Source organism: Chenopodium quinoa, unplaced genomic scaffold (genome assembly GCF_001683475.1).
Source record: "Chenopodium quinoa cultivar QQ74 unplaced genomic scaffold, ASM168347v1, whole genome shotgun sequence".
Classification (NCBI taxonomy): Eukaryota; Viridiplantae; Streptophyta; class Magnoliopsida; order Caryophyllales; family Amaranthaceae; genus Chenopodium; species Chenopodium quinoa.
Window position 1 is genome coordinate 2,243,812 of NW_018743074.1, and position 24,842 is coordinate 2,268,653.

Below are 24,842 nucleotides of genomic sequence, written 5' to 3' on the forward strand. Positions count from 1 at the left end.
TACCGGTTATATGAGGGCGTTCAAAGGGATTAAGGGATTATTGTTATGCACAAATAATTGCATAATGAGGAGCAAAATGGTGTAATTACACGTAACTATATATTCTGAATTTTCATTGAGTGATCAATAGTATTATTAGATGATCAAATTGTACCATTGAATATTCAGTGGTATTATATATATATGCATTTAGTGCTACTAACTATGTAAATATATAGTATCACTAAATGACCAATGATCATATTATATAAGCTTTCAGTGATACAATTAAAAAGGTGATCCCACTTACCTATTTCTCTCATTTTTTTCCTCTGTTTCATATGATTTTCAACATTTTAGTATTTGTTATGCATTTGCAAATACATAATAATATTGCATTACTACTTCCTCCTGTTATATATAGGCTTCGGATTTTAATCGAAATTGTTTTTGGAATCAATTTTGGTTATCACGTTAAGCAGAGGCGGATGCACATACACTCAAGTGGGGTCCATTGACCCCATCTTGAACATGGATAAATGAAATATTTTTTCTAAAAAATTAATTTTTCAAGATCCGCCACTGACGTTAAGAGATACAAACCTCTTTTTGATATAGCCTTATATAATCTATAAATACTACTTGTATAATATATGTATTTCCTCAATTCAAGATCAATGAAACTTCATCTCGCAGTTTTGTCTGTTTGTGAATGTAGCATGGAGTACTCGTATTTAACGGTATAAATATGTAGAGGTGTCAATTCTGATAATCTGATCGGTTCAATTTTTAAAGATGAGTCATACTAAATTATTATATCCACGCGAGTTCAAATCTAAATCAAATATTTTTCGAGTCGGTTTCAAATTGGATCAGATCGAATAAGCTTTTGACACCTCTATAAATCCGTACTTCGTTATTTTTCGCTAATTTTTTTTTTATCCGTTACAACAAATCCATTTTGAAGACCGGGATGTGTTGGAAATTAGTTTGGAGCGGCTTTTACGTCAGATATTTACCAAAAATCTTGGGTTTTTGTTTCAATTGACGTCAGATAAATGATATTTAATGAATAGATAATGATAGATTGTCTGGTTTATGCAGGAAAGTAAATCTAAGAAAGAGAGGTTTATTTGGGTGATGCCGTGTCCACGTTTAACAGTAATCAATTAAAAACACTTAATCTTTGTCTTGGTTAATAAAATTCGTATTCAGCCGCATGATCATAATTTTGACTGAAATTATCAAATGAAAGAGTGTTAGACTCGCCATACTATTAGAATCATCAAATGAGGCATTCCATGATGTATTTAATTACATATACATGGTTGCTTACACTAATTTTTCTACTCAACATCAATTTTAACAAGTATTATTATTGCTTAATTTTTTTTATTAGTTAGTTAGTAACAAGAAAATTGTCTATCTAGTACTATTGACTTGGCCTTCCCTAGCAACCTAAAACTATGGGTCAATATTCAATTGACATTGATTTTCTTTCTTAATACTTTTTCTATTGAATAATTGTCATAAAGTTTCGAAACATTGTATAAGCTTCGTACAACTCTCTAACCATAATTTGAGAGCAATAATTGTATAGAGTTAATAAGTAACCCATATCTCTCTCTTCTTTTTTTTTTTGGGTTGAATTAGCTCTTTAAAATAATTTTATGACAAAGAATGTCACAATTTCAAATCTCATCACTCCTCTTTCCATGAGGAATATTTAACACCCTTCGTGAAGTTCATAATGTATTTACATTTTTAGCCTACAAATCGACTCTCATGTGAATCGTGACAGAGTATTTAAACCAATCATAGGTTTTAAGGGCTTCAAGTTCAACTTATAGCTCAAGCTTTTGATTGACTTGGTAGACTCTTAGCTTTCACGAATGTAGAAAAATACGTAGTAAATGCTTTTACAAGCTTTTTTTTCGTTTAATTTATTATTTTAATGAATAGTGATTTATTTTCTCACTCATGAACAATCCTTGGGATCTATCATTTTTATTATGATGATTAGGATGTTAAATGGATATAATTATTCTAGACTTTGTTCTCATATATATTTTAATTTGTTATTCTCTCTAAACAGTAATAGACACGATGTATGATAATGAACGGATAAGCTAATTCAACAAGATTAATGATTTTTTTTTTAATTAATTTTTTTTTTTTTTTATTTTATTTTAATAACAGGTTCATTTCAAATCATCATTTAATATATACCTTTGTAACTAATTTTAAATAATGACATTATCAATGCATAAACTATAAGTTTGTTGGTTGCAATTTAATAATAAAAAGAACATGTCATAATCAAATCACTTATCACTTCATAAACTACACAAATTTAGTTGTCTCATATTAATGTAATGTAAGCCACATAAAAACAAATTTTATTGCAGAATTGTTTGAGTCATCAATAGCTTTTAGGGCTGTAGTGTAATTTACATTGGAATTTCTTAACATTTTTTTATAGATAAAAAAATTGTGCTTCCATCTATCTATAACTTTTCACATGTTAACTCGGTCTAGGTTAACTGGCTAGACACTTTGAGAGTGGGGGAAAGGGCAAGGTGATCCTCACCCTTGCCTAAAGTGGCCATAGTAAAAATTAAACCCTAACTCTATGATTGAAAAGTCCTTTTCATACCATTAGGCCCAACACTTGGTTGAAATTTCTTAACATACCACGTGCCTTCTTTAACATATATTCCGTACTAATTTAACATACCATGTGCCTTCTTTAACATATACCTCGTACTAATTAAATTATGTCGTATTTTTTAGAGAAAAAAGTTTGGTAGAAGAGAGAGAAAAAAAAAAAGAAAAGATGTTTTTCTTGACTTTTCTTGGCGAACCCTAAGCTTGAATTTTCCGGTAAATCTCCTAATACTTACTTACCGATTAACATAGAATACTTGAGCAACATCCTCATATCTTATAAAGAAGTTGACTAAATATCTTTTTCTAAACCATCACTTTCATTTGATTCATATTCTATACAAAGTGATCAGCTCCCCTATTTAAGGACTTCCTCACTTCCTTCATTCCATCCCCCAACACAAACAAACTACCACCTTTTGTTTTATTTCCTCACATAAACTTCTACACACTTTTTCTCTCTAAAAATATGAGCTCACAAGTAGACTCCTTATGGCTCTTTGCCTTAGCCTCAAAATGCAACCATCTAACCATTGTTAACATTATTACCTCCATATTACTCTTAGCCTTAACATGGCTAGCCATGAGCCTGATTTATTGGGCTCATCAAGGTGGTCCTGCTTGGGGAAAATACTCTTGGACCCACTTCTCTCATTGGGCCAAAAAGCCCATCCCAGGTCCACGTGGTTGGCCCATCTTTGGAAGTGTTGGCCTTAAGATGGGCCTAGCCCATCACAAGATTGCCGCAATGGCAAAACATTACAATTCCAAGAGGCTCATGGCTTTTAGCCTTGGTGACACTCGTATGATTGTAACATGTAACGCCGATGTAGCCAAGGAGATCTTGAACAGTCCGGTCTTTGTGGACCGGCCTGATCAAGAATCTGCTTACGGCTTGATGTTTAATCGGTCAATTGGGTTTGCCCCATATGGATCCTACTGGCGGACTCTCCGCCGAATATCTGGGACCCATATGTTTAGCCCAAAACAAATTAAAGCCTATGAGGCCCAAAGAAGTGACATAGTTTCCCAATTGGTAAAAAATATAGGGAACAGAAATGGTTCATTTAAAGTTAGAGAAATGTTAAGGTGGGCTTCTTTGGGTAATATGATGGGCTCAGTATTTGGAGAAAAAAATATGAAAAATGAGGAATTAAAGGAGATGGTTGAGGATGGCTATGATTTACTAGGGGTTTTTAACTTGGGTGATCATCTTTCTTGGCTTTCTGAGTTTGACTTTCATAATATCCGGTTCAGGTGCTCACAACTTGTTCCTAAAGTTAACCGGTTTGTGGGCCGGATTATCGAAGAACATCGACGTGATCCGGCCCATGTGAACCGGGACTTTGTTGACGTTTTGTTGTCACTACAACACCCGGATATACTTTCCGATTCAGACATGATTGCTGTTCTTTGGGTAAGTATATTTGTCGGAATATTATTTCTCTTTCACTGTTTTATAAATAAATTATAAATAAATTTTGTACGTGTGTAATGTTTATTATGACTTTAGTGTTTTAAATATTTTGTAAAATTATAAAATAAGAGGTTGATATAACATAACAACATAATAAGAGAATAAGAGAATTTATAATACTTGTACGAAAATAGAGTGTCATTAGTTGTCAAGTACAGTGACAAATTTGGTATAAACCGTATGAAAATACAAAAAATAAGGAAAGATTCTAAACTTAATTGTCATACTAACAATATAGAATACCTCATCTAATAACATCACTAAATAATGCAACACGGAGCATGTTATAGAGCATATTTATAATCGATTTGAATATTTTTTATTAAATATAATAATTTATCAAATATTCTTTATATTGTACACTTTCCTAATGATGATTCACGTTAGCCGATTTCAAATCGGCTTAAAACTAAAGCATGTTGTTGCTTTATAATAATAATGTATGAAATTTATGTTTGTGTAGGAAATGATATTCAGAGGAACCGATTCCATAGCAGTATTGATAGAATGGATTCTTGCAAGATTAGTGATTCATCCTGATATTCAATCAAAAATCCATGATGAGCTGGACAATATCGTTGGGAGGTCACGTGCTGTTACTGAGTCTGATCTTTCATCATTGGTCTATTTAACGGCTGTGATCAAAGAGGTCCTTAGGCTCCACCCCCCGGGCCCACTTCTCTCGTGGTCTCGTCTTTCTATTGAGGATACTTTGGTTGATGGATGTCACGTGCCTGCGGGGACCACGGCTACTGTTAACATGTGGGCCATTGCAAGGGACTCTGATGTTTGGGCTAGCCCACTTGAGTTTGAGCCCAATAGGTTCTTAGAGTCTGGGCCCAATGCTGAGTTTATGGTTCTTGGGTCGGATCTCCGATTAGCACCTTTTGGGTCGGGCCGGAGGTCTTGCCCCGGGAAGATGTTAGGGTTAACCACGGTTAGCTTTTGGGTGGCATCATTGGTGCACGAGTTTGAGTGGGTGACGTCAATAGATGGTGAGGTCGATTTGTCCGAGGAACTAAAGCTATCATGCGAAATGGCAAATCCTCTTACGGTGGAAGCGAGGTCTCGAAGATCAACAAACAGAGTTACATTGATTTGATAATAAAAATAAAAAATTAAAAAAAAAATATCCATACTACTCCTAAGCTACGTGATTAGGCTTTCCTAAACATCGGTGTAAATCTATAGTTTCTAATTTTGATTTGTGTCATGTAACTTTGTGCTTTAAAAAATATAACACTCTTAATCAAATAACGTTCTTTTTTTGTTCAATTATTGATTTACATGTCAAGAAGATATTACAATGTTTTACACATAGACATATGTATAAGTATTTACTTAATTAGTTAATTGTATGTGTTGTTGTCTTACTATGTCTTATTCCTTCTCTTGGATTATGAGAGTGAAAATATTATATTATGTGAATCCTAAAACATTTAAAATGCCAACTAGAAGATTAAGATAGAAATGTAACACTACGGATCTAGGGACAGGCCTACCCATGCCAAGGCCCGCCCCATCAACAAATTTTTTTTAAATATAAATAACATATTGCTGCAATTAATACCATAAATTTGTGTTGGCTAAGTTGGTTTTTCTCTATTGCCCAAACACTCAAATGAAACTAGTAATGGTACCATGTTCCATTCTTGCTAGCAACAATTTTTATGTCTTTTCTTTTTATTTAAAACAAAAACTTATAGGTACGGCCCGTCCTATGAAATTATCCTAGATCTGTCTTTAAACGCTATAACCTAGATATATATATTCTCTTTCTTTGTATTAATAACAATAGTTTTACAAAAATATATACTTCCTCCGTGCTTTGGTCACCTCTTATTTTCATGCATATCAAATATATATGACTTTACCTATTAATATAGTTTAATCACATGTCAAGAATTATAAGTTCATAAGAAATTTATATCTTAAAAAGTACTCGTGTATGCTAATATGCTTCTAATTAACTAAATTTCACATGATTATATATATTTTTTGACTTATAATTCACGAAAGATGATCGAAACAATATGAATAGTTATATCACTAAAATGGGTGCAACTTAAACAAACGAATGATTATAAGAGATTAGGTAACTATGACATTCATGTGTTCATAGTTTCATACTTCATTTAATTTAATATGATCTGGGCAAGTCAGATTTCATAACGCAATAAGGCTTAATCTTCGTTGATTAATTTAATTGAGTAAGCGCCAGGCCAATTTTGTCAGGTGCAAGTCACTCTTGATTGCGCTCCTCTTATTTTATTTTATAATATCCTTTTCTGAAAAAAAATTAATAAATCAAGCTAAACCCGATGAGCTTTGTCTCTAAGTCCGAACTTGGGTAACTTGCTATGCTCAATTTGTATGATAAAAAATTGCCTCACTTATGAGTGACTGGATGATAATAAATTCATTTACATCACCATCCTTTGTCGGTCTTGTGACTTGCTATGAAAAAAATGTCAATTTAGAGAAGTTAGTTATTAAGTACGACTACTTTATAAATAAATAAAAAATGATGATTAATACATCTGTGCGGAATATTTTCAATTACAATACATTAAAATGAAGAAAATTAGAATTATTTCACATCAATTTCATACAATAGTAAGAGAGAAGATTGTATAAGGTATAATCCGACATCTAAACAAGAATAACTAATATAATTGCATCATTATTTGTTATTTAGTGTTATACAGATTACTTATATTGGGAAAGTACGTATATAGTATATACTTCAATACTTGTCATTGTCTACTATCTCGTGTGGTAATTGTTTCATAATATAAGGCGCACTTGCCATGTCGTGTCTCTTGCTTTAATAGGCTATGCCATGATGCATCCGTTACCAAAAATGTTGTTTTGCCTCACTAGCAAATAATTACAAATTCTACCGAATATAAATAAACGGATCAAATGTCAAGTCTAGCAACGACAATCCCACTTAGAAACTCAATAAATTCAGCCGAAACAATACAACACCGAAATTTTACGTGTAAAAATTATTGGCAGTTGGCAGTAGCAAATTCAATGAACACCCAAATTCGGTGACTCCTAATTAACCAGACCACATACACCGATTCATGTCTCCATGGCTCATCATATGCATTATGCAATTTGAATTCTTGCATTGGACCATTTGTATGGGTCCATGATATGCATGCAAAGCATCCTAGCATGTTGTATTTCGCATATGATTGGGTTGAATGAATACATTTAGACTTTAGAGTAGTGGAAAGATTGATTGAATTGGGATGTAGAGGTATGTAGCAACATGTCATTTAGTTCGCGATTACTGGATTAAGTTGTGTCAGCTTGAGCTGGAGTAGTTAATTTGGATTGACCAATTTTCAAAATTTATTGTCAATTAGATTAATCACTATGAAAGATTATATGTGTTATAATAATTCATATTTTTAATTATGGTCTGATTATTCAATAAATTTTAATAACAAATTGAATAGCTGAATATTTATCAAGTGAAAAGGTGTAGAACTTGTCATTTAAGAGAGACAAGGAGATTAATATTATGAATGAATCACTTAATGAATGACATTTTGAGTAAATCATCACTTTTGAAATTTATCATAACTTATATGTTTGTAAACATATGCTCCGAATTATGTTATGCACCACTGCTACAGTGCACCACCAACGGCACCAAGCATTAGTGCACGTAAACATCATATGTGTCCACACGTTATTAGCATAGCTACGTTACATGCACCAACCAAGACATACTAGTCACATAGATAGTGTTTCTAATTATTAGCTGATCACCTATAATGTTTACTTGATTACCAATTGGTTGTTCGTGCAGTAGTAATTGAGGCTGCACTTGGTAGGGAGAACCGTGTATTCGATCCCCCGCAATAATTGGGAGAGGAATAGAACCTAACCTCCTAAAACTGAGCTCAAAGAGTAAACCCGGTGGAATATTAAAAAAAAAAGGTTTACTTAATTAATTATCATATTAAATAAATTAATACACTTAAAAAAAATAAAAAATAAAAAAAAAAAAAAACCTAGATAGGGTAGACCAGTACTCTGGTGTCAACTACGAGTAGTTTCTACGACATAGTACCCACCAAGTTTGACATAACAATGTAATTTTTTTAATAAAATTGACTTCATTTGTCAACGGTGATCAACCTGATTAAAAAATTAGTAACCTGGAGGCTGAAGTAGTAGCGAACAATGAGTGCTGCCCACTACAATTAGGTGATATGCCGCCTATATCAAATCTTTCTTTTGTCTCTTTTTTAGGTCCTCTTATCTTTAGTCAATACTACTACTCTATTAAGCTTTTTTTGAACAATCCTCAAGTTGGTGGCATTTTCTCTTAATATAAATTCCTATCATCTTTTTTTAACCACTTTTCAAATTCGTGAAGATATTGTAGGATTATGCAAATCCTATCATTCATTTTTCAATTACAAATAAGCATAGTCAATTTTATTTATTTTTTTGGTAGAATTTGATCCTTTAAAAGTCAATTGAAATTTTTAAAAAAAAAAATTCTAAAAAAAATATTATGAGATAGAGAAAGTATTATTGTATCAAATACATAGCAATAATTGGATGGTGGAGGCATATGAACACTGTACATACGTTGAACATCAATCCTAATTTCAAAGAATTGAACATAAAGATTAATTTCAATGAACATAACATCATCTTACTTATAACTCTTATGTTCAATGGAGTATATGCTCATAAGTTCATTAGAGCAAGTTTCATATTCTTCAAACTTAGCTTAGGCAACTTATTTATTCAACATTTATATGATTATATTACTAGTCAACGAAAAAGATCAAGTAAGACTTATTGTAATTTGAGGTAACAAGATCAAGTCCTTCCAGTTATAGGTATTTCCGTATTTGGGGTGAAGATGCCTTATTTTTTCCCTCACTTCCAAATGCTCATCCCTCAACGCTTGACCTATCCTTTTCTTAATTGGTAACCATGATTGAGCTCCTTACAAAACCTCAAAATAATGCTTAACCATAGAAAAACCTGACATTAATTAAGCGAGACAAACACTATATAAGGGTACACGTACACGTAGCATGCTTTCATCATTGACTCCTAATTAAAAATTAAATTAGTATAATACTCCGTAGTATTGATATGCATTAAAACAAGGATACGATTTTATTACAACCCAATGGCATCTATCAATAAATAACACATCCCAATGATGATCTGTATGATAATCTAGGATGGTATCTTAAACAGATTCCCTAATTATCCGAATTCTAATTTTTAATTAAACAACTTAGGCGTCTAGGTGGGATATATGTTTGAAATATGCCCTTCTCACAACTAGTTTGTCCTTTGAACTGTTATTAAATTACTTTGAACCAAACTTGTTTTATGTTAATTAACTAAAAATAATCTAGCAGCGTGAGCGCAGCGAGCATTAGCCATTAGAAACTTCCTTTCACGAGAATAAGTTCGGTATTTAAAACCAGAAAAAATTTATTTACAGATTTTTGCCGATACAATATTTGTTACGGAGTAGATTAGAATCTTTACAAGTCTCTAACTCTCTAAAGTACTATTGTACTTGTACCACAATCATTATTGTACTTGTAATATATGAAGTGGTTCTCCTAGGTACCATCTAAATTGGCCTCTTCTCTCCTCCTCTCTTCTAGGATTTCTCCAAATTCTTGGCCGTTTAGGCCGGAAATTATACTATTTTCAACCCTTTTCCTTAATTTTCTTTAGTTTTACCATTTAGATTTCAATAAATCTACACGAGTAGTGTAGATATTCATCTATCTCCCTATGTTGGAGTGCAGTGTCTCCCTATAATGGAGTCGTTTGTTTTTGTTTGTTTATATTTAGGGGTTGTTTGTGTGTTAGGGTTTATCGAAAAGATACCATCTAAATTGTATACGCTATTCTATAAGTTACTTTTTTGTACATTCCTCCAATGCACTATCTACAAAGTGGAACTAAATTGTTTAATTATTACTCAAGATCTATTGGATGTCTTCTTTTTTTTTCCCCTTCTTCTATAAGCCTATAACCCAAGGACTTTAGGCCGGTTGTTTTGTTGGAATTAAACATGCAAGGATATGAGAGGCACACACGAACAACATCGGTATATTGTGAGTGGGAGTACGTAACAATTGTGACCTAAATCAAGAGGAAGAGAATAGACTAAACATTGTATTAATCGTAGACAAGTTTATTTTGAATCAATTGAGAGTGAGATGTGCCTTGTTATATAGGAAAATTAGCTGCCGTAAAAATAGAAAAGCAATTATCAATTGACCAAGGCATGATTATATTATTGGAGTAATTTTGGGGCAAAGTGTTAACGGACCAACTCAACCAAAAATTTAAGCTGATAGTTGAGGCCTAGGATTAAGTTTTATACTCTATCACGCCCCCTCACACGAGAGTCCGTTGGGCTTGAAGTGTGGATGCAACATGAGCCTTTTTCATACCCAGCGCTTAATATTCCACTTAAAGATCGAATCCGTGACCTCTATGTCACGTTGGCTCTGATACCATTTTAATTAACCATCTCAACCAAAAACTTAAGTTGATGGTTAAGGTCTAGGATTATGTTTTATACTCTATCAAAAAGTCAAAGTGCAATGTATGTGGACACTTTTTTCAAACTGTATGTGGACAAACGTATGTAGACGAATGTATGTGGGCGTATTTCTTTTAAGAAAAAACGTATTTAGACGTTTTTCAAAATTTTGAGGCATTTACGTACAACATGTTTCACAATAGAATAGACCAATAGTCAATAGGTGGCTAAGTTTTTGGTAATCAAATTGTTAATTCATTAATGTTGTTGATTAATTATTTAGTGTTAGCGTAATCCATTTAGCTTTAGTATTGGTATGATTGTTGGATCTTTTTAGTGTGTGCAAAGTACGAGTACACAAAGTGATCAGTGTAATCTTCAAGACAAAAAAAAAAACATGATGGATTAATGATAGTACTTGGCACTAGATCAAAGTAACTTAATTATGAAAAAGTATTCTCTAACGTGTGAGGTGCTTTAAGTTGTTAAAAGTTTAATGCGCTTTAATAAGGATTCCCTTAATTAATCTGTTGTTCTTTGATAAGACGTGTCAAAGCTATATCAAGGAATATCTTCAACCATAGACCATATATTCCAAATCGTTTTTAAAAGTCCTAGAATATAATTGTTCAATATCATGTTGTGCATATTGAAATAATCTACTTTGGAGAAAGGAAAATATTTTTTAATGAGCTTTAACACTAGTTTATTAGTTTGGGGAAGATATAGATTTTAGTTTTGTAAGTGGTTTAAACTCATTTCAATCTTCTTATTGAATTGAGTAGCACAAACCCATTCAAATTTTTTTAAAAATCAAACAAGCAAACATGGTATCAACATATGTACGTATGTGACACCTTTTAGATTTAGGCCTTTTGCCAAGTGATTGTAAAGAGCCTTAGTATTTGGCATTCATTCCCAACATGAGTTTTGTTGTGTATTGTATCTCTCGAGCGTGCTTAGTACTCTAAATTTGAAAGAGTTAGCATGTCAAGGGGAGTGTTGCACAAACAAGTCTAATTATGGGCTATGATTAATTTCTTAATTAGGGACGGATGCATTGATATATTCAATATGATTGAAGGTTTACTCATAATTAGTGGAATCATATTTGGTCGATATATTTCAAAATGTCAAACATTTTCTTATGTGTTTATCGTAAGCCGGCTATTGATGAGTTTTGGTTTATTATTAATGAAAAAATCTATATTGTCAGACACAATTACAAAAGTCAATTTGTGAAAAAAGTTTATGCTAAGAAAAGATATTTAAAAAAGAAGACTTGGTGGTTATCAATTAATGGGGCTTTCATGAAGATTCTTAAAACCGATTGCATATCTTCTCATCAGATTTAGTCTATGTACTTTCCCTAATTCTCGTAAATTTAGAAATAATTTGACTTATTTTTTCTGGAGCAATTTGACTTCTACTATTTCACCCAAATTCATCAAATCATATAAGGGTTGACATTCTTGACAATACGAATGTTAGGTGTCATAAGTTTAAGATCAAGTTTGGTTCGAGTTTAATGTAGCATATGTAATTATGTAGGTACTTCCTTAATTAATACGAAGTGATTTTTTCTTTGATTTGAAGTTTGTTGGGTTAATTTCCGGACAGAATACATAGTACTCCCTTTATATTTTTTTAAGTGATACGGTACGATTCTGCAAAGCATGTATGGTAATGCAAAACTTTGACCAATAATACATTTAATTATCAAAAAGAAAATTTATTAAAACCTCATTATTAATAATATATCCACAATTATCAAAAGTTCATTGAGACGATTTCAAGAAGTATCCACAAGACTATACATATTTTTTCTTATAAATCATTAATTTTAGTCAAAGAGGATTAGGTGAATGGTGCAAAAAGTCAAAACGTGATACGTAGAGAATATTCAAGTTTTATGTCAAGTCAACAATTAATGTTTGTCATTGTTCAGCAAAGATATAGCACACATTTCATCTAATTAAGTGATGCCAAACTAACATAAACACCAAGATTTCAAAGAGTTGCTAATTAAGTCATATATTGACGATTTCAACTAGAGTATACGTAATTGGTTTGAAAAAGTTCTACTCCGTGCATACAAGTTTATATCTTTTGACAAGCGAATGAATTTTGTCTATATCAATGTATATAATTATGACTCTTCACAATCAACACCAACGATATTAAAACTGCAGATGCGGAAAGAAGCAAGGTCACATCTTGCTTGATTTTGTTGGGATATGCATGAGAGAGTGAGGGGCATAATTTGTCTTTCATTATTTGACAAGGAAAGACATATAGTAATACGTAGGGGTGAGTTTGACTCAATTGACTTGGTATAGATTTTGATGTAAGAAAGAACTTGCAAGTCCCAAATGTGGTGTTCCCCTACAAGAGTCTATCTTTGGACAACCTACAATTATTAATAAGAAAAAAACAATTTAGTATAGGATCCCACGAAGGAGAGATTGTAACAACCAATAAAATCCAAATGAACTCGATCCTACCTTAACTAAGACGGAGATTGATTAAAGAAGTAATGAGGTAACTTAGCAAGGGAAAATCAAGAGTAAATATTGCATTGATAATATTATACTATTTTCGTTTCATATTTTTTGTAATTTTGAAATATTTTATATTTTACAAATAATACCTCTAAGTTGCAAAAAATATGAAATTGAGGTACTGCTTATTATTCAACCTATAGGTGTATCTATGTACAGAAAATACTAGATGTTATTGTACATATTGTGTTATATGTCATAATTTGATTAGCTAATTTTCTAAAGATTTTTTTAAAAAAAAAAAAATAATGGTAGACGATAGTACACTATTGACATATGGGATGATTTGAGAAAGGAAGCTTCGGATAATATTATCTTGTGCAATGAAAATTTCTTCTTATTAAGAATAAAGAGCAATGATAGTCCAAAATGAAGACACTTGTATAGACTACATTAAAATGGGGATGTATATTATAATAGATGTTTAAATAAAATTTAGGTCACAAACTAACAATCATGCAAAATATTTAGAAAGTGACCTTTTTTCAAAAAAAAAAAAAAAAAAAAAAAAAAAAAATACATACTTATTGGTTAATTTGTATTTGAACAATAACAACCTAGTCAATAATTAACGCTACACAACTAAATTATACTACATTGTAATATAATCGTATATTTTGATTGTTGAGAGATGTTTATCATACATATACTCCTTGTATAACAAGTGTATAACCGGCCTAATTATTCAATAGATATTCATATACGCTAGAATGAGTTTATGAAAGAAAGGTGGATTATTCTTGGGTAAAATTGCAAGTAGTAGTCAATTATTTGGAATAATTCCTAAGTCCTAATAACCCTTAATTATGCGCATTAACAGAGTAAAATACTTGATCAAGTAAATAGAGTGAATACTTTTTCAACCAATAGAATCAGATGACCTTTTTTCAATAAAAAGAATCGTTAGATCTTTTCATATCTCAAACAATGTCAAAACTTTGGTTGAAAAATAAGTACTTATTATCTTTTGAATTTTTTGAATTATTCCATCAGGAGTGTCCATTTAGGTTGCGATGACTATTATTTTTGTTCACTTCACTTTATTTTTGTTGAACTGAAATTATTTTTACTGAACTAAATCATTAATTTCAGACAATAAACCAACCAAATTATCAACACTTAAATATTATGTCCAAAACACCTTATATATCTTAAAAGTGGTTAAGAGAACTGAAGATTTTATTATTTATGAGCTAAGGTAATGAGATAGATTCAATTCAGGCCAGCTGACATCAAATTGCACACACCATAAAATTCCAAAGGGTACTATGTACTTTATATGGAGTAATTAGATTAAACTTGCAAAAGGCGTATTGTTTCCAATAAAATTATGTAGTGGGGAGTTATGGATTTATTTGAATTCACTATGTTTTAAATTAGTTGTCCCTTTCTTTTTATTTCAACAAACAAAATTTGTCCCTTTCCTTTTGAAATCAAACTTAATTGTTGCTTGCAAAGGTTTCCTATAATTTATTGAGAAATTTTATAGATATAGTATTAATAGGTCATATGAAAGTGTTGATTTTTATTTTTATTTTTTTAATAGTTGTTGTCAATTATTACAGTAAGATTAAAAAAAAATAAAAAATTATCTTTTAAATAAGGAGCAAAAAAAACTGTGGTCTGAGTCAATCTTCATTTTTTTTAAAAAAAATATTGGCAGCAAATTTTCCTATAAAAATAAATAATGCAATCTATGTTAGACTCTGTTTGAATTATTTGGTTTTGTATGAAATTATTTTGTTTTAATTTATCTCACCTTTTTAAAAAAATTATAATTCATTAATTTTTTAACTTATTTAATTTGTTAAAACATATTTTACTTTATTTTATCAGAAGTCATTTTATCTATTTTGTTTATTTTTCTTTGTCGAATAGTTTCTTAGGACAACTCATGTTAGCCGACCCCATCATTTTGAGACTAAGATTTTTTTGTACAGTAGTTGTATCCAAATTTATTTTGTTCGATTTTACTTCTGCAATTCTCTGATTTTTTAAAATAAGATAAATAAGGTGAAACAAGCCTACCATTATGATACATAAGTTAAATGCAAAGTTTTTTAACTATGGCTTTTCTCCAATGATGTTGTTCTATGAAGATATTAGGAGGATAATGAAAGATGCTTTTATTTCTTTTAGATGTAATCACATTCGGAGGACGGGTATAACACTTTAGCACATTTAGTGGAGAGATATAGTGCTAGTGAGTCTACAATCTGTATGGTTGGACAATTTCCCCCAAAGTTTCACAACTTTGACAGAGCTTGACTTATTATAATAAAATGCCCGTCTAACGTTTCCTTCAAAAAAAAAAAAAAAAAAAAATTATGTCATGTTTATAAGTCGAACTATATCTGAAGTCACTTGAGAACTTTTCACCACATATATTTTCCATAAATTTACTCCAATCCAGTTTATAAAAGTTTGAAACATTTTAACGGTCAAACAATTTATACAGTATCAGCGACCACATTTTCTCACTAATATTTAAAAATTACTTTGTATATGTTATTGTGTAATATCTTGTTGTATAATTTTAATGTATATTTTCAAATTTAATTTTCTATAAATTTTAATACGGAGTAATTAAATTGGTATATATATATTTATGATTAGAAATATGCCTTTTTAATAAACTTTTCACACTCACAAAGTCACAAGTCAAGTGAAAACAATGTCCTCTAGTATGTCTCTATTTTATGGTAGACAACATCTTCTAATGAATTGCCATCATGTTCTTTGTAAACCGATTGAGAAAAATTCAATCAATATTGAAATGTGTAGACAGATACATACAGATTTCTTGTTGCACGACCTTCAAAGTTCAAGAAATTTTCATATGATATGTGATGTAGCCATTGTTTTGTCCAGGCAAATAATACGGAGCACACCAACTACAAACACATAAATGCGGTGAGCCGCAACCGGCATTAAAGTGAATTTGATGATAGAAACGTGCATGCATGAGGGCAAAAGCTGCTATCCAATTCAACTTTAGGAAAAAAATAAATTTGTTAATTAATTTTTACCAAATTTCACATAAATAATGATTAAATTATTAGTATCGTATTACTTGCCTCATTATTCTTTTTGAATGTCCCAATTTACTTAACTTTTCCTATTTAAAAAAACAATTCACTTGATTTTTTGAGATTCTAGGCAAGCAGAGTAAAGTAGACCAGCCAGAGCTGATTTTAACAGAGTAAAATATAGTAGATTTCAGCAGAGTATAGCAGGTTTTAGTAGAGCAGAGCAAAGTAGATTGAGTTAGCAGAACAAATTTTAGCAAAACAGAGCAGAGCAACTCAAAAGAATAGGGCCTTATTTAGTTATTAATCCATTTACATAAAATTTTATACGAATGATGAGCTAGTAATTTAAATTAATTAGAATGTACTGAGTAGGAAGTACTTCCTCCGTTCTAGCTAGTATTATTGCAACAACTGAACTTTTACACTATTCATCACGCTTGTTTGACCACATATTATGATTTATACGTAAAGTAAAATATAGTCATGTGGGGTCTTGGTAGATTCATCTCGTAAAATATTTTCACAATATCAACCTTTTATAATTTTTAATCTTATATAATTATAGATATTTAGCATATAAAATATATTTTAGAATGCGTAATTTCATCATTATTGCAATATTTGTGGAACAAAGTAAGTTATAATAATGAAGGTGAACAGTGAAGTGAAGAGACAAGAGCAAAGAACAGGAACCCTAAACAATGCACTGAAATAATAAGGACAGAAGGTGATGAAGAAGATTAAATATTATTGTCGGCCCATTTGCAAAATCATAAACATAAATTAAAAGATCAAACGGACAGGGTTGTTTACTCCATGACACTTGACTTATTTAAGCCGTCAAAATGAATCTAGTACCACAACTTGTCTCCTTTTGATTTCGACGTCACCTTTGTAAACTTAACTACAAGATTCGCCTTCGTCCTTACGCAATCTTCATGTCTTACCACTATGTATTATGCTACTGTTTACATATACCCTCCTCTATTAACTTTTATTTGTCGTCTACTCGTCTTACATAGGTGAAAAAATTTAACGTGAGTAATTTAAATAAGGTAAGAAATTTTAATTGAAAAAATATTTATAAATAATGTAAAATTGACAACTAATAAAAAAAACTCGTGGATTGACTTGTCACATCAAGACATCAATAAAATAAGTATACAATACTTTAAATTAGTTAAAATTATTGGGTTGGGTTAGTATATTTGGTAAGTTACAAATAGATAAACAAGTACAAATACAAAGTTGTAAAAAACTAGACATCCATGTATGGTCAATCAGGGTGATGCAAATTTGATAATTTAGCTGTCGGTGTTTGCGTGAGTTTGGAAGTTAGTATATGTCAATGCATTGCTGGTACTAACTACTTGTAGGTGGTAGAGTTTCACATTCGAGGTTACTATTGGAGTATAGCTTAGCCTTATATACGGGGCCATGGCCCTCAATAGCAAATTATTACTCCGCATAAAGATATAATAGTCACGCCCGTGGCATAGCACATTACTATGTGTGTCGGTTTACGAATCAAGTTCGGATCACAAATCAAATTATAATATATATGGAATAAATAAAATTTGGCTTAGTATATGTAAGTTTATAGATTGTATATATAGTTATATAATATAATTATAAAGATTAACTGTGCAACAAAAATCGGATCAACACAATACAATACATACTAATATATAGTATTAAAAGTTGTCCAGCGGTGTGTCACGTGCTGACTGCTTTGCCCTAGTCACGCACCGTGCGCCACCCGCTTACAGTCCGTCGTAAGATGAGTCAGGCTTTCTCCTTGGCACTTACTCCTTGTGCCCACGTAACACAACTCCTTGTGCTGCTAGTATAAGTTTGCTAGCACGATCCCTTTGTGCTAACAAGCCCCCTTTGGTTGAACTAAGCACTTACCCTTAGTGCCTTAGTCCGAATTTACGACTAAGTGTCGTAGACAATTGAGCACCCAAGCTATCACCCTTGCTGGTATGCCCGATCACTCACTTGGCACCCTCGTGCTTTAGTTTTCCTCACACTCTAAGTGTTGGAAGGAAAGGATTGAGTTGCAAGAGAACACAAGTGCTTATGAAAGGCTTTTTGTATTGCTCTCAACTTGAATGTACAAATGATGTCTTGGAGCCTATTTATAGTGCTCCTCCCTACTTACAACCTATATCTAGAACGTTCCTAACCTCCTCAAATGGAGGGTTCTAGACTATATCAATCTGGAAAGTTCCCACCTCCTTAGGAACTACATACATGGAGGTTTCTACAAGCTTCCTACCTAGAATGCTAAGGACTAACCTGGAACATTCTAGAACTTTACATACAAAATGTACATACATAGAAGACCCTAGAGACTTCTAAGGTGCACTAGATGAACCTTGAATATTCTAGAGACATCCTCTCTAGAATACTCCTCCAAAAGAACTCCGTAGATAGCTCCGGAACCTTCTAGAAGCTTCCCGCGTTTCTTGGGCTACCTGCTGCACAAACTTGTATTTCGGGACCTTGTCTCGGAAAACTGACACCACCATCGTCTTCCTTGGCCCAAAATACGGTGGACCCCCAAATTTGGGCCTATTTGGACTTCATTTGGGTCTCCAAACGACCCATTATTGTGTTACTGTCAAGTGGGTGTTCACTAGGATTTTAAGCAAGGTGCAATATAAAGCTCTTTAGGGGGAAGTGTTTACCTGAGCACCAAGGCAAGCCCCCTAGCTCCGATTGTTGCCTTTCTGCCTAGTAACCCTCTTGTCGCCCGTCCTTGGTGTGGGAGATGACCCGTGACAGGTGGCTTAAAAAGAAGAAAGAGTAGCGAGAATATAATGGGGAAAGAAATGGAAAGATGATTGAGCAAAGGCTAGTATAAATCATACTCTGTAACGTAAATTAGGTAAAACGAGAGAGACAATAAAAAGGGTGGGTTTAGGCGAAGAGAGTAGTGTACTAAGTGAGTAGTGAGTCCGTAACAAAATTTGGAGGGAAGTGAAGGCCGACCATGCCGCGTGTGTGGATAGGAGTTTGGGAAGCGGGGCATGACTCATGATTCTGGTCAGGAGCTTCGAGTTGCGGGCAATAATACTACGGACTACATTGACTTGTCACGCATCGTAGCCCACTATTTCTGCTCCATTCGTACGTGTGCCTCTTCAATCTAAGGCGGGTTCACCTGATTTTCTGACTATACTTTATTTTTTCCTTAAAATGTAAATTACAGTACTCTTAATTTCACCGTACAAATTAACTGAAATATCTACTCGTATGATACATCATTATTTATTTTATTTTTTTTGAATGGTAAGATAAGGGGGCATCCCCCCCTTATCAGTGAGAGGGAGATCAGGAGTCAAACCTAGGTCACTCCCTAAGGAAGATGGAGGGATTAACCATCTCTCCACTCCTCGTTAAATTTAACATAATGTCAATATATGAGTTGAGTTTTGACCAATATATATATTTTAAATTTTTTAAAAAAATTATGCCAAATAAAAAAATAGAGACCAGAGATAATATTATCAAACCAAACATTAATATTATTTAAAAATACTTTACACGATACAAAGTACTTGTATTACTCAAAACAATACTTCCTACAAAGGGAGTATTATAGTATCGTCGTTTTATACTTCCTTTGTTTGAAATTAATCTCAACATTATTTAAGAATATCATTCAAAGTAAAGTAGAAGGCATCCTAACTTACACAATTACACATGAGACCCTGCTCTTTTGAGCTGCTTTGCTCTGTTGAAATCTACTTTTCTTTGCTCTGTTGAAATCTGCTCTGTTGTGCTCTGTTGAAAGCTCTGCTCTGCTGAAATCTGCTCTAATCTACTAACCCCTACTCTATTCAGCCCAGAATCTCAAAAAAACAGAGCCTTAATTTGATTAAACAGAGTGGGAGAAAGGATACTGAAATCCAAAGCGTACAAGTACATAATCCGAGCAAAAATGATTCCAATAAGATGAAAGCTTTTAACACTAAACCAGGTAATAGTACTCCGTACTATTTGGGGGCCTTGAAAGTCCCCAAACTACTAGGCTGTTTGCGATCCGCGAGGGAGTTAGCGAATGAAAAGGCAGATCATTCATGTGAACACTCCTCACTCTGCCCCGACACCATTAACATACCTCAATCCCCACATATTCCATCTAGGAGCGAGTCATAATATCTCTCTCTCTCTTTTTTTTTTTTACTGTGTTAAATATAAAATGATGTAATAAAAAAAAAAAAAAAAGGAGGTAGTATAAACTACACAGTATCATAATTCTATGCAATGATAATGATGCGGTGTTACATTATACTCCGTACATAAAATAAAAAAACTTAACACAATATTGATAAATTATACTGTACAACTAATACTTCCTCAGTTTTCTTTTTTTCAAAAATAATATTTACAACACTTTTCTTTTGACGATTATCAACGCATTAATTCAATCGTTAATATTTTTAATTATCAATACGTCAAAAAATATAAAAAATTTGATATTATAAAAATATAAATCAACACGAGTCTAACAAGATGTTACATGAATATATTTTACCTATAAGTCACCAAAAGTAATCAAAGTGAAATATGTGCATAGTGTAAAAATTAAAAGGTTACAAGTAAATAAAAAGGGAAAATTATAACGAAATGTAGATTAAACATATTTATACCTTTTTTTGCCGTACTCTTTACGATAATGATGATATTCTTTAGTTTAAAAGATTTCTAAACATCATGCAATTACTTATCACATCATAAGTTCAAAATTTTCTCGAATACAAAAAATAATGGAGAAAAACTTGAGATATTGTTCGGAAGACACACTAATTGATGAATTGTACTCCATAGATCAAATGATATTTAACCATTGTTTTTTTCATATACAATAAATATACTACTCCGTCTGAAAAAAATGGTCAAAATTGATTAAAAAGCTTAAAAAGTTAAATAGAGCAATTAATTTCATGATAGGAAGTACTCATAAAATATTTTAAGGATGTGGGCCGCATGCTTGTATGACAACAATAGGGTTTGTAGATTAATTAATTAGGTCTTGTTCACTTCACCTTATTTTTGCTGAACTCAAATTATTTTTGCTGAATTTAAATTAATTTACCGAAATAAAATTTATTTTACTGAACTGAAACTATTTTTACTGATTATCTATTATATTTCTTCTTTGAAATTATTAATTTTTATTGAAATGAACTTGTTTTTACTGAACGCAACATTTCTACTGCACTCCATATTTCTCTCGTTTTGCTTAAATAAAAAAACTTGTAAGAATATTGTAATTATATTAGTTTGCACTTGTATACGCATGTCACGGAGTATTTTACAAATTTGTCCATGATATTCGTAAATAGTCTTATCAATCCATGTAGGAATCTTTGAGGCACATACAACGCCATGAGTTTTCTTAAATTACTCTTCAAGCTGATTATTTTAGTTTAAAAAATTTTGCACTAAAGATTTAGAAGTATTTGAGATACAATAAACAATTAGAAAATCAAGGAGGAATCTTATTATCAACCGTATAATCAATATACACTCGTACTGTTGAAAATGATTAATATATAAATTTTAAAACATCTAATTATATTAATAATGATATAGATTCATGGATATCAAAGAAAATACTTTCCAATTATCACCATACTAATATTAGAAAGCCCGTCATGAATCTATATATTTGGAAAAGCTTAAAAAAGCAAATTGATGATGTTAACAATAAATACGAGTTGCCACAAACTAGGGACATGGCTCCTCACAATTAGAGGGAGGTAAAGGATTAAATATTTAATTACTCACTTATTATTTCAAATATATATAATTAAACTTTTGTCAACAAATTATATTGGAAACGTTTCATCATGCTGATCGTAGTTAATTAGAGGTGGTAAACACCACAATTAGTAAACGCAAATTAGTTTAGTTGCCAACATTTTAACGCAAATTATGCAAACAATATTCCGTATGATACTTGTAGGTTGTCATGCAGGCCTTCAAGATTTCCTCTAGATTTTGTAGATTAGTCATTAGTATACTATTTTTTGCAATTGTTTTTTACAGCATTACCTTACATTTTCCATCCATTTTCTTACTCTTATTTTGCTGGCTTGAATTGGAAAATAATACTCGTATAGTCGTATAGCAATATAGGCTGATTATGTAGCAATGTTTCCACCTATGGTAAACTATGTAGTATGCAATGATTATTCGTAATGAATATCACAAAAGACAAAAATATAGATATGAATTGAAGTATTTTGATTAGGTTTTTGAGTGTGTTAACCGTCTATTATATTATCCAATGATGTAGTGATAAAACAAGTAAATAAGTGTTGGGGAGTGTGATTTCTATTTAAAAAATTGAGGAAGACAATAAATGTAAAAACCATAGAGCAACAACTATTGTTGAAAAATAACATTTTCTATATTTTCCCCCATATTTCTTATTGAACGTAAATTTTCCACCTTATCTCAAAATATTATTGAAATTTCTATATATTAAAAAAAATGTTTTAATTTTCCTATATATAGATCGATCTTTGGATTTTTGTCTATTATATAATATAAAATCTCGAAACATCTTAATTAAACCAAATTGGAAGCAAAATAATTCAAAATTAGTCCATTCCGATGAAAGACTCTACCTTTTACTAAGGTACTCAATGAGGAGAATTTCTAGGACCCTTACTTGTAAGTTGTTGACCAAGAAGTAGGATCATGTATTAGTTTAGGTCACTTTTAGGATGTGATCCCTGATTAGTTCTTTCTTATAATTTTTAAAAGTACATAAATCTAATATTAACTCCTTCAACATCTATTAAAAGAAGTTTGAGCAACGACTTTGAAAACAAAATATTGGAAATATTATAAGTATTCAACAAGACAATATATTTACATAATTAAGTATTGTTATGTCACTATGTGTGATGCGTGATACACTCAGTTAATATTGTGACACCATCGAAAACCTCATCAAACTAATTATTGTGTCTCTTAGCTTGTTACACTTCGTATGATATATCCAAAAACCTAACAGATTATCAATCTAACGTTCTATTAATTTATTATTTCCTCCGTTCCAATAATATTGTAACAAGAATGAAATTACGCATTTTAAAACATATTTTATATGTTAAATATCTATAATTGTATAAGAGTACAAATTATAAAAAGTTAATATTGTGAAGTATTTTTTGAGATAAATCTAACAAGATCCCACATGACTATATTTTACTTAAAGTATAAATCATATTATATGGTCAAACAAGAGTGATGAATAGTGCAAAAGTCCCATTATTACAATATTATAGAACGAAGGAAGTATATTGCACCAAGGAGTTGGCGGGATAATTGGGATGGGGGGGAGGGAGAGGGGAGTGTTATGGTGATGAGGAAATCAGTGGGAAATAGTAGCGTATAGAAAAGATGGAGTCAAAAAAATGAATTAATTATGATAATCTACTGTTAAATGATTGTTCAACCAAAAGGTTAAACTGATGGTTATAACCCACGATCAATTTATATACTCTATCATGTCCCTTCACATGAAAGTCCTTCAGACTTGAAGTGTGGATGCAAAAAGAGCCAGCCTTTTACCCCCTTATACGTACCCAAGGCGAAATATTCCACTTGAAAGTAGAGTGTGAATGAGAATTAAGCTCGTGACCTTTGATCGTTGTGTCAAGTTGACTCTTGATATCATATTAAAAATCATTTAAACTAAAAGCTTAAATTAATGGTTGAAATCCATGATCGATTTATATACTCTATCACTACGGAGTTTCTCTTTTTTGAAGGATTGGTGATTTACTGCGGAGTATTTATAAAGTTTTTCATGTTACCATCAGATCAAAGAACTAAAGTTAGGGACGGTGCTTCTACTCTTCCCCACTCTTAAAGTACGTGCTTGGATTAACTGGAGTTATTGAGCATAGAGTAATTTGAATTGAATCCTATCTCGTTATCTAGTCTAGCTAGGTTATAAAAAAGAAACAACGATTTTAGATGGGTATATATAATAAACCATTCAATTAATTCATTACGTTTTATTACACAATATGTGATTAAGATGGTAATAATCTTGTCATTATGAAAAAGAGGGAGCACATAACATTATACATCCATAAAATCATGTACTGTGTTTTAGTTGGAATAGACTTGTTATCTTTTATTGGACTTACGAAATAATGTATTGTGCTATACGTAATCTTTAATAATAAATCCTCAATAAAATATCTCAAATATTGTATAGGTGATGTATTATATTTCGTTCAAATTAAATTTAGTTATGTCAAAAATAAACAAAATAAATAAAAGTGCATAGGTGGCTAGAATCTACGAGGATTGAGGAGGGAGAACTATTATATTCTAAAGTAAAGTCAAACTTATTTCGATACTTTTTTATTCTTACGTAGATAGAGTAAAAAATCCTTGATAAAAAACATAAATTCCTTGAAATGGAGTAAATTGGGGATGAATACATACGTATTCTAATTTAGTTTCGTGCGATGCACAATTTTAACAGTATTTTGTAACATTTTTGCTTCTTCGATCGTAATAAG

At 31.6% G+C, this 24,842-nt stretch overlaps 1 protein-coding gene across 1 annotated transcript; it reads left to right on the forward strand.

Annotated features, from left to right (window-relative positions):
* The first annotated feature begins 3,044 nt into the window (after positions 1-3,044).
* Positions 3,045-5,402, forward strand: LOC110731703 (cytochrome P450 78A9-like). The gene is made up of 2 exons (XM_021911584.1): positions 3,045-4,063; positions 4,587-5,402. The coding sequence occupies exons 1-2, from the start codon at positions 3,116-3,118 to the stop codon at positions 5,223-5,225; spliced, it is 1,587 nt and encodes a 528-aa protein (XP_021767276.1). The 5' UTR covers positions 3,045-3,115; the 3' UTR covers positions 5,226-5,402.
* Positions 5,403-24,842: the final 19,440 nt, after the last annotated feature.